This window comes from Acanthisitta chloris, unplaced genomic scaffold (assembly GCF_000695815.1).
Source record: "Acanthisitta chloris isolate BGI_N310 unplaced genomic scaffold, ASM69581v1 scaffold29333, whole genome shotgun sequence".
In the NCBI taxonomy this organism is placed as follows: domain Eukaryota; kingdom Metazoa; phylum Chordata; class Aves; order Passeriformes; family Acanthisittidae; genus Acanthisitta; species Acanthisitta chloris.
Window position 1 is genome coordinate 11,037 of NW_008665862.1, and position 11,896 is coordinate 22,932.

General features: G+C 41.3%; 1 protein-coding gene across 1 annotated transcript in view; it reads left to right on the forward strand.

The window, feature by feature from the left end:
• The window catches only part of USP13 (ubiquitin specific peptidase 13 (isopeptidase T-3)), a gene marked incomplete at its 5' end in the record, with an annotated part of 39,078 nt that overhangs the window by 7,182 nt on the left and 20,000 nt on the right, over positions 1-11,896 (forward strand). The window contains 3 exons of the mRNA XM_009071910.1: positions 6,740-6,861; positions 7,283-7,425; positions 7,627-7,811. Of these exons, the coding sequence (XP_009070158.1) occupies positions 6,740-6,861; positions 7,283-7,425; positions 7,627-7,811 (450 nt within the window). The remainder of the gene's footprint in view (positions 1-6,739; positions 6,862-7,282; positions 7,426-7,626; positions 7,812-11,896) is intronic.

The window sequence follows — 11,896 nt, forward strand, 5'->3', positions numbered from 1 at the left end:
AAAGTGTGTGTGCATGTGTTTGCATGCATTAAGTTTTGGGCATATTTTGTTTTGGTTTTCTTGTGCAGAAGTCTGGAGGGTGTTGACTGTAATCAAGAAGCATAACAACAGTGTTTATTAAAATGTATGAACTGCCTTTAATCTAGCTTGTTTAGGTGTTGCTGGACAGTGTGGACATGACAACTTCAGCTCAGGCTATGCAAGCTTTCAGGGGATTTGGGGTGATACTTAAAGCAGATTGTCTGCACCAGGATGCACAGAGGAGTATCCTCACTGCTGTGTTATCTAGGCTAGCAAGTTTGAAGATATTTTGTGCTTCGTAATGTATGTGGCTATCACACAAAGAAGTTTTAGATCCAGTTTGTAAAATGGAAATAAACTAATTAAAGGAACAAGATAGTAGCTCACCATGAATTCACAAGGCTCTTGGTTAAGAGGCAGCTGCACTGTTTGTTTTCTTTAGTATGCAACCTCATGTTTATATCAGCCACAGTATAGGAAATATGATACCAGTTTGGGAAAAAAGGGACATGATTGGACTAGGAAAAGTATCATCACTAAATTTAATTTTCAAATTAGCCCATAGAAAGTTGTATAAATATGAGAGAACAGAGCCATTGTGGGTTTTCTAAAGTGTAAAAGTTTCAAGGTCTGCCAGAACACTCTGGAACTATGTGTAATAATCACTGAATATTACATGTCTGAATAAGAAAAACTCAGTTAATGGGATGTATTATGATCTTCCTTACAAGCTCCTTGTCAAAAGGGGTAGTAGAATAAGAGGGAAGATTCTGGTACTGAAGGGACTGGAGGCCCAGTTCTTACTGTAGAGTTACCAGCAGAGTCCTCCTGGATATGTTACTCCCAGGAGTTATCAGCAGAGTCCTTCATAATGTCCTAACTTTGAAGAATTAATGTGATCGTAATTGGAAAGGGTTTGAAAAATGAGGAAATAGAGTTTGCTGATTCATTTAAAATTATCTAAGAGATTAAAAGTAATTTTTAATGTGTTACTGAGTAACTAAACAATAGATGAAGTAAGTGTTGAAAAATGCCAAGAAGGCAAAGTGCTTTAACAGTGTGTACATGGGGATGTGCTCTGAATTACCTGTGGCTGTTCTGAAAGGTGCATCAAGGGTTCTCTGAAAATGTCAGCTCAGTTGTCAGCAGCAGTGAAACTGTCAAGTGGAACATCAGGAGTAGAGCTACATTTTATATTTTGTTCTCTGTTATTTTGCTTTATAAATAGGAAGTGTACCTCTCTTTTGAACAGAGGGACTACATCTGCACAGTCTATCTTTTTATGTCTCCAAAACCAACCAGAAAACACACACTTCCCACCTTCAGCAAACAAAACACCCCAGGTAGTTATTTGGAAGCTAGGAGGTATGCAGTGAGGCAGGAATCATCATGTTTTTCCTTGTTCTGGTACCCTCTTCCTGAGCATCTGTTGGTCCATGCCAGAGCCTGGACCCTAGGCTAAACAGAGCTGGCAGAGTGGCTGTCATAAAACTTGTCTGCAGAGAGATCTCTCCCAGATCAGTTACCAGAGCATTCTCTACCAGTGCAGCAAGTTGTGGGAGCTCTGTTTTGAGCAAAGTCAGGGCTAACTTAGACCATCAATTAAAAGTGTTTTGAAGTCCTCAAACGAGCAGCTCTGTCAGCAGGTCTGTGAGGATTGCTGGTGAGAAGAGTGTCAGTGAGGAGCAGTATCCATAACACACAGCTGGTCTCAGAAGGTCTCAGAAGGGAAAACTTCCATTTGAAGAGTCTGGGAGAACTTGTAAACTTGCTGAGCTTTTCCTGGATGGCACCTGCCTGCCTGTGGCAGTGAATGAACTCATGGCTACTGTTTCTAAGTGTAAAGACCATTCCTAAGAGTGCCACAGCTTCACTTAGTTCTCCCAGGTCTCATAGGCTGGAGCAGAACCCTCTTTTCACTTTTACCATGAGTGGTGTAAGTTTATATTTATGCAAGTAAGCACATACAGGCTATTTATCTATGAATGAAAAGTTGTGATTTAGGAGAATTTGAGCATTTCATGGCAATCTTTTTACAGTTTAGCCCACCAAACTTGTGTATACTCCCAGCAGTAGCAGTAGAGTAGACCATGAGTGAACCTTTTGCTTTCTGGCTTTGCCATATAAGCTTGAATTGAATATAGAATGGTGAGCAGATACGTTACACCAATGGAGTCTAAAACCATAATTTGCTGGTTTGGGTAGAACTGTGAAAATTAGGCTAGGTTAACACAGGCTAATGCTGCTATCAGTATACTTCAGAATCTGAATTTTGGTGATTTTGTTTTGTTTGTTTGATGTGATTGTGCCAGAAATGCAAGGTGTGAGGTCTAACCTAGCAATAAGAGCAGCATACTAATGCTTTGGAGATATTGCAAGCAATTAGAATGCTGTTGTACAAGTAGTGAATCATCCAAATGATCCTGCTAGAAAGTCTTGCTTTTCCTTTTTCTGGAGAGGAGAATGTTTTGACTGTAAAGTGATTTTTATTTTTATTTTAAAATTATTTCTTCTTTTTTATGGCACATCTGATGAGACCAGTGTTTCAGATGTGCCTGAAGACAAAAGTACTGAATAGCTTATAGTTTGCAAAGTGCTGCTGCTGCAATTCACTATTATTCAGGAAGAAACTATTTAATTTAAAGACTCAGGCCTCCACTTCCAAGCCAATACAAATTTGTCCATTGCTTTCAATGAGAGCAGGATCAAGCCCAGATTCCTAAGATGCCTTTCTAGGGTTTCAAAATTAGTTGTAGACTCACTAGTCAACATCCTCATTCAATTTTTCTGTTTGTATTCCCTTTCACACGCACACAGACACATCCATATGCACAGGAAATCCTGTTTGGGGGGTCCTGCCTGGAGTCTCCTTGTGCCACTATTATTAGTGCAGTCAGTTGGTAACTTGTCTAAATCTGATCTGGGCACATCCACTCCTTTTCTTCCCTCTGCTGGGTTGGTTTACATTACAGTACTCTGTCTTCCAGCTGCTGTTTTCAGTCAGTTCAGCAGCAGTGCATTTCTCACCGTCACTAAGTGATGCCTGTGAGGTGGAGTAAATTTACTCTACTGAACACTTGCCCAAAATAGCAACATCAGTTGAGTCTCTGTTTTAATGTGTCTGTTATTTTGGTTTGCCTGTCTCTTGGCCTTCCAACCCAACAGTTGCAGCCTATGGATACTTTGCTTTAGTGGCTGCAGTGTTTAACTGGTACTCTGAGGAGGCACCAGAAAGCTATTAGTCCTCTAGAGGGGAAACAATGTCGTAAGGACATTGCGAATCAAGCTGTCAGCTCTTTGAAAAGACTACAGACTGGTTGGCTGTCTTGTGATTCAGTCCTAGAACTGAGTCAAGCCTTTTTTTGTCTTCTACTCACAGTGCATCTGAAAAGGGCATCCTTGTCCAAGAAACAGCTCTGTATGAAGTATAGTACTTGGAAGTTCATGGTTTTCAGTGCCTTTGGTTAATTTTTAATCAAATATGCTCCATTTGCAAGTAGGTTTCCCCCTGCTCCTCTTTCCTGTAGTTACTTTTATTCCTGTCTCAAATTCTGCACTGGTCTGAAACTTTCTGCAGACTGCACATGATGCCCAGTGGCTACAGGGTCAACCTCTGCCCTCATTTATTGTGGGTTCCATTGCCATCCCAAGTAACAGTCATATGTATTTATTATATCTACCCTCATGCTTTCTCATCCATGTTGGCCCTTGCACAGGCACAGAAAATATAATGAAGGTAGAACTTGTTACTGACCTTAACAGCTCTGACTCTCATCACATACAAGCCAAGATTTGGAAATGTCAGTAGTGATTTGGGGGTCTTCAACTGGCATCATGAACAGATCTCTCTGGCAGTCAACAAAAGGGATTAGTTTATATAGTCGTCTGCTGTATCAAGGGATTTCAGTCAGTGACCTTAGATGTCCTTTCCACTCTTAGATGTACTGGACCCTGAGAAACTGTCTTCAGAATGATAATTGCCAGGAAGCACTGGCAGTCCTTTTCAATTCCTAGTCAGAGGGAGTAGCTGTGTGGGTGGAAGTATCCCAGCTTTACATGGTCACCTTCAAAAGGGGAATTGCTGGTTAAATCTTCATTGAGTTTCCCGGGACTGTTACGAAGCTGTTTGTATCTTTCTTTAAAATAAGAAGTGTGATGCTGCCATATTGTTGTGTCAGACATCCAGAGTCCCATCCTGATGGGACACTCTTTTCTGCTTTTCTGCTAATGTCAATGGTATGAAGCCTGAGAAGGTAAAAAGGAATTTTCCCTCCCTACCCATTGCACATAGAAGGCTGATGCTCCTAAGCATGTGAAGTCCTTACATGGCAGCAGATGATTGCTAATAGGATACTCAGTCTTTCATCCCTGGATCACTGGTTCAAATGCAGGTCAGGTCAGTAGCAGTATAGTCTTTACTGTCTGGCTTGTGAGATGAGCTGCAGTGTCTGAATTTTGAACACAGGCAACCTTATAATTGCTGGTTTTACATAGCAGATTGTAAATACTATAAACTTGATGTCAGTATCACAAGGAAGTGAAGATACCAGTGGGTCTTACATGTGTCCACAGATCCCAGTGGCGGGTGTGATGGTGCCAGGTTCCCTCTGGTGGCTGAGGCAGTGTGTGGCTGCAGCCTGAAAAGGCATTTGCTGCCTCCAAACCTGGCTGAACACACACGGAGTTTTTATCCTCTCTGAGGAACCTCTGTCCTGTTTAGGAGATGGTCAGTACTTTTGGCTTTGCTATGCTGGCCACCACCAAATTGCTGGGCATTAAGTGAAAATTCTCTGTGATTCGTTGCCACATGTATCATCAGCTTGGAGATACTCTGTTTCTTTGCCTCTTAGAGTAAAAGAACTGTTACAGACTGCGTCTCAGGAGATTCACTCCTTTATTGAACACACGACTGTGATACAAGCTGGGAGAGAAGCCTGGAGTAAAGTGAAGTCTCTGGTGATCTCTATTATGCTGCAGTTAGGGAAGGGATCATTATGAAAACAGTGTGATTTAGGGAGTTAGTAATGGATTAATACTTTCATTATAAATGTCATGCTTTTAGCATGAGAAAAAGTTCTTGCTTTTGTGCCTATATTCAGCTGATGGAAAGAGACTTTTGTTGGTTGTGCTGCTGGAAGCCACTGATGGTGGGTGTTGTCACCCCTCAGGAGTGGCTGGTACAGCATGTGAGCCAGAAAGTGATATTCCTCTCAAGAGGTGTTCTTTACGGATCACAGAATCATCAAATCATAGAATATCCTGAGGTGGAAGGGGCACAAAAGGGTCATTGAGTCCAGCTCCTGACCTTGCATGTTAAAATACCTTTTGATACTTGTTTTATCATTCAAGTTGTTCAGTGTGTTACTGCCTTCTGGACAAGCAGAGAGTTTAGTTTTCTGAATCTGGCTTCTGTCACCCTCACCTCTCTCAAACATACATTTGAGATTTCAGGCATTCCCAGGGTGCAGTGGTTGCTGCCAATGCTTGTTTAGTATTGAGTGAGTCATTAAGTATATGCATGTACTTGGAGTGAAAACAAGAGCTTTGGCCACAGCTAATGCATCTCCTTTTTGGTTGAACCTTATTTTGTCAGTGGCTGTCTGGTACATCAGAATACAGTAGATCCCTCATCTCCAGATGGTAAGAGATTCTAGAAGATCCCATTGTTGCCTGGGCTATTCTTGCAATTGAGTCTTGTGAAATGTCTGACACAGCATGTACATGTTTGGTCTTAACTTCTTCATTTGTCATGGAAAGAACAGAAACATGCTATTTTAACTCAATTTTGTCACTATGTGATAATTATGTTAATTAATAAGTGTATTTTTTCATGAAGCTAGAGATACGAACAGTAACCATATAGTTCCTGATATACCCTCCTGGCTTCTCTCTGGGTCCACATATTTCTAGACAAGCATTTTAGCTGCTGTTGTTTGATCAAGGCTCATATTTAAGCAGAAAAAAGTCATCCTTACACTAGAAGAAGAATGTGCACAAACACTGTGAAAGGCTTGATCTTCAGAGGAAAGCTTTAGTAGAGAATGAGTACTTTTTAAACAAATAGTTACACTGGGTAAGAAGTGGAGTTAGCAAGAGAGGGATAATGTTTTTATTACTGTACTTGCTGTAGCTATTTGAGACTATGGATGAGATGCAGGAAGGCTTCCAGCCATGGACATCTTCATGGGAGGAAAGGCCACAGGTGCAAGGTGGATGGGAGCCATAGCACGTTTCAGCCAGGTCTGTGATCTGGAAAATATGGGGTGCTCTTTTTATTTGTGCTCTGCAATTTAGGCATGTGTAGTGTGACCTGGTCTCCGTACTGTATAGCGTTTCAAGATCCTGGGTAAAAGGCAGAGCAGTATCATATGCTGGTTTTGTCCAAACTAAGCAGAATTTTGTTAGCTGCTTTGCAGGGTGCAATGTCTGCAATAGTGCAACAGTGCACTGCTTGGAGAGGGGCCAAATCAATTGCATCTGTGATTGAGGATGAAATTAAGTGGGAATTCTGGTCCTCAGAACATCCTCTTGCAGGATGGTTGGATTTCATTTCAGATTAGGATTCACAAACATTTCTAGCCAAAAGAAACTACTGACAGTGTCAACATATGCAGGCTGATGCATGCCAGGCAAACAGTGCTTAGAGTGTTACCCCTGCCACAATCTCAGAGCCTCGATCACAGGACAATCTCCTAACATTCCCCATCTTGTTTTCCAGATCTAGAGATAAACAGTGATCTCAACAGTGATGACTTTGAATATGAAGATGAAGCAAAACTTATTATATTTCCTGATCACTATGAAATCTCATTACCCAATATAGAAGAGTTACCAGCACTGGTCAGTGAGTGTGTGGAAGTGGTTGTAGGAATTGTCTCTTGTTTCTGTTTTTATCAAGATGGTGTTTTGTTTTCTTATGTGTGGTGCTTGTTTGGACATGAAGGTCTTTCTTAACCAGTTATAATGGAGTGTCAGTAATTTTAAAAAGTTGTCTTTGTCTTTGTTTCTTGAATTTCCTTTTCTGTCCTGTATCCCTTCCCTTATTATGGCGCCAGCTTGTCCTAGGAAAGCTCACATAGTACATGTGCTTACTGCCCTGCTAAAATAATAACGTCAGTCTAAAAGATTAGATGCATATTTAAGTATATAAATAGTCTTACTGATAACCAGTTCTGTATGTGGTTAGCAATAGGCTGAATGCCAAGTTCTGTCCAGTCACTGAATCCTGTTAGGTTTTGATTGACATACATTTGTCTTCCAGGTGACGATAGCTTGTGATGCACTCCTCAGTGCAAAATCACCCTACAGGAAGCAGCACCCTGACTCCTGGGAAGAAGAGCTGCAGGCGTCTAAACATGCCAAAACACTTGTACAGTTAGACAATGGTGTTAGAATTCCCCCCAGGTGAGGGTAATAAGGTTTGTTCGTTGTAAGACTCTCTAGTACAGTCCAGAGTAACTGAACTAAAGCCAGACACTCAGCCCACAACTCCCTTGCATGATTGTGGGCTGGGTGTGTGGGTTGGTTTGACCTACCATAATGGGAAATACAGGACTGGTTCTTGTCTTGCCTATTTCTGTCATTTCTTCCTGTTTTCTCTTGCAGTGGTTGGAAATGCTCAAAGTGTGACCTGCGGGAGAATCTGTGGCTAAACCTGACAGATGGTTCTGTGCTGTGTGGAAAGTGGTTCTTTGATGGCAGTGGGGGGAACGGGCATGCAATGGAGCACTACAAGGAGACAGGTTATCCCCTGGCAGTGAAGTTGGGAACCATCACTCCTGATGGAGCAGGTCAGCCACATGACATGTTCTGAGATGAGGCATCATTTCTGCATGACACTAACAGTGTGTATCTATTACCAAGTGGGTTTGTGCTTCTAGTGCAAATGTTTGAGGGTGTGATATGGAAAGAAAACACTGTGAGTCTGTAAATCTTCATCAGGGTTGGGAGAAATGGCACACACTCCACTCAGAGCAAGCCCATAATGCTTTTATCTACTTTTCTTCTCCTATTTTATATTTTGTATAAATAGTTTTGGGGGATTTGCATAACCATAGGCTTATAAAAGAAGAATAGTGATATTTTGAAACAACAGAATCTGGAGAAACAGTATTTTCCAGTTCTGCTACATTTGCTAAGGCAAATGGTTCAAACTTATGTAGAAAAAACCAATAACAGAGTAATGATTTTTTAAACTCAGAAAAGTCTGTAACAGCATGTATGGCTTTTTAATCTGACTGGAAACTCTGCTTTCTTTCCTTATTGAACAAAATGTTGCTGAAAGAGTTTAATGAACACTCATCTTTGTGGGGCTGCTGTGATGCTCATTTGTAAAATGCCTGATGATGTTGAGACGGGAAGAAAGCTATAGATGTATCCTTGTTTGCATATTCTCCAAGTGTGATGTTCTGCAGTGTTGCTGTGGAGGGAATTATGGTGTGTGAGGATATAAACATGAGAAGCTGCAGAAGTCATAAGGAAAGAGATCTTTGGCTGCAGCTGTATGGAGAAGTAAAAATGGAAGAACATACTATGATTGTATTTTGGGTTTAGTGCTTATAACTATAGGGATGAAAAATAGCTGTTTAGAGCAGCCCCTTTTTATAACAAGCATCAGTTGAGAGTTTTTCTCAGTCCTATTCAGTGTCGAGGAAAGGAGACTGTACTCAAACTCAACCAGCCATGCCACAGAAACACTAGGCAAAAATCATTCTCTTCTCTCCCAGATGGAATATTATTTCCTTGCATGAGCCTGGTCATGCATGATTTCTATCTGAATCTCTCAGTTATTGAAGGTGTTTAGGATTTGCCCAGCTGTAGGTTTCAACTCTGTCTACAAAATAAACAGGATATTCTTCAGTGTTTTTTTCCCAACATTTTTTTTCTCTTTTCTTTCTCATCTTGAGCTACAATACTTGTTTCCTTATGGCTGCTGTCCTTGTGCCTCCCACTGATCAGCTGCTTCCTCTCTTATGTGGCCTTTGGGATAACAAAGGACAGGCTGTCATCCTTCCCTCTGAATGAGGGGCACCAGCTGTTCTCCACAGACTTTTGTTTTCTGGATGGTGTTTACTTGGTTTCCCTATAGAAAAGACTTCTCTCCCCCAAACTTCCTTGTTTCCTTTTCAGTAATTATTCTGTCTCTGGTCTATATTGCTGTGGTACTCATAACCTCTCGATAGGGCTGGATGACAGATGAGCTTCAGGAAAGAGTCTCTGTGGCTGATTGTTCCACAAAGTCTGTCTGTTTTCTGCTTCCCTGGGCTAGAGGTGAAGAGGTGATGGCAGAGGAGTAATAAGTGTTAGTCCCTCTCCTGACATAATTTATTCCTTTTTCACACCAGTAAGAAGAAGATAGAGGTGGTGCCAAGTATTCCACTTACCCTATGTGAACACAGAGGAGAACTCTTTGTCTTGTCCTGAGAAACCTGTGTTGTATACATTATGAAAGATTTGTGAGGCATTAGCCCCATTTTGTCATTCTGTCAACAAGCACATCTGGGATCAGGGCAGAAATTGAACCAAACTTCTCTCTTCCGCTCTTGTACCTTGAACAGGATGCACAAGAGAGTCAGAATAGTTGCTTACCTCAGTAGGTTGAATACTGCTTGGCAGACTGTGCTACCTGCTGCCTCTCTTGACAGTGCCATTAGGTTTCGTTTCAAATCACTGTGAGGTTGCTTGTTTGGGAATAGATTGAGGCATGGAATGAGGGATTGGTAGTGGGAAGTCCTATGTGACAGGTACTTGAATAAGTTGCTTTGTGGATGCCAATCTCAGCAGTTGTCAGATGCTTCTTTGGGAGATCCTGAGCAAATTGTTTCTTCAGGGACAGGGTTGGCATTGCCCATTACCCTTTAAGTAGGAAGGAATGATGTCTACACAGCCAGAACAGGTGTAAATCTTGAGCTGTGGAAGAAAAAGAAATAGAGGTAGCATTGTCATTTTTCTTCTCTTAACATAATACAAATCGTAATGATTATTCTCTGTTTAATAATATTCTGTGTTATCTGTCTCAGATTTTCCTTGGTGGGTTCTTATTTTGTTCCCCTCTCTTATATTCCTTCCTTTTTCCTCTTTCTCACTCTGATACCAGCTTTTCTGTCTCACATTGGTTGACTTGCCTACGTTCCTCATCCACCCCAGTCTGTATGACAGCACTGCAAACCTGTGTTTGGTGGCTCTCATCTTCTTCCCTTGATTTTTTGAACAGTAAATTATATCTTTCTTCCATGAATTTAGGTTACCCAGCAGAAAGTAATAAAGTATAGAACACAAGCTGGGCTTGAGCAGAAGATTAGTTCTTGTGTTCTGTTTCTGTTACTCTGGATCAGTAGTCCCAGATGATCTCAGTTGCCAGAGTAGAGGAAAAACAATATCAAAGCTTCCACACTGAAAGCAAGTTTTGAAACCAAGCTCAGTTGCTGTGTAATCTCATTCCATTAGGTGTCTGAACTTCTCAGGATCTTTTGGCTGTGCTGTGACCTCACCAGAATACTATGGGAATGTTGTGATACCTTGTGTGTGGATGAACAGTCATGTCTTCTGGGCACGTTTGCTACCACACAGTGGAATTCCAGCAGATGGGCAGCTACAGCCACACACATGCCAGAGGGGTCAACAGGACCAACGTTAATAGAGTGTCTGATGGCTAATCAGCAGCTGGCAGCATGGCTCAAAAGCTTCCCTGCTTTGAGTGTTAATGTTTTTCATAGGGCTGGTCAATTTTAAAAATTCCATTAGGTCTTTGAGCTCTTGACTAACCTTCCATCTACCATTTCAGTGTGGTACTAGCAGACTTCAAGGAGACTGTCTTTTGTGAAAGTTTTACTTAGGGGATGGGCTGAGTCAGAGCCAGGGTCTGTAGCTGCCAGTAGGGGCCAGGGTAAGGACCTTTCAGAAGTGATATTTGTGGTGTGAACAGTTTTTATCTGGGTTCCTGCTATCTTCTCCTGAGTTTGTTTCATGTTTCTTCTGGCTAAGTTTTATCTGTCAGCTGAGATCTGGTCTTAGGGAGCAAGGTTACTGCAAGAAACTCTGCTGGGCATGAAGGAAACTTCATGGGCTGAGAGAAATGAAGGCAGACTGGGAGAGGGATTCTGGGTTTTGGTATGTGGTGGTACCAAAGCAAGGAAACAGTCATTCACTGCAGAGAAGAGACCTGAGAAGAGAAAAAAAAAAAAAGGCCTTTCCAAGTCTTACTAATGCATGTTTCATCACTCCTATTTGTCTTTGATGCCTGCAATTTCATCATTATTTGCTCAAGTAGGTGAAACCTGCTCTGAACTCATCTTTCTTACATGACTTGCTTGGTAAACACTAAAAAAGAGTTGTTTTTTTTTTTTCCTCTCAACTCTTTTGCCTTTCTGTTGAATTTATTAGATTTGGTCTCATATTGAAAATATCATCATTAGACATATTGCTTCCCTCCACAGTCTGAACATTGCCCTACCAGAATGTTTGTGGGCTTTTCCTTAAGGCCATAAGGCCTATCATAGAGCTAGAACTGAAATCTAGATCTCCCACCCAATAAAGCAAGATATTTCAATCATAAAATCAGTCTTTTTCCCTAACCACAGGATTAGATTATTCTTCAGAGTCCAATCTAATGGTGTCCAATACGAAAATCACCTCTCTATTTCTAATAAAGAATTTCTCAGTGCTCCCTGCATCTCTGTGGGAAAAAGGCATAAGTGGGTTTCTTAAACTGTACTAGAAATTAAAACACCATTGGCAGTAGTCAGTTGGCCTGATATACTCACAGTTTTAATGTGCCTGCCTTGTAGCTCTACAAAAATTCAGAATCTCTTGTCATGTTCAAAATGTGGACTGGCCACGTATCTAAAGACTTTGTGTGATCTGTTCTTTGTTTTCC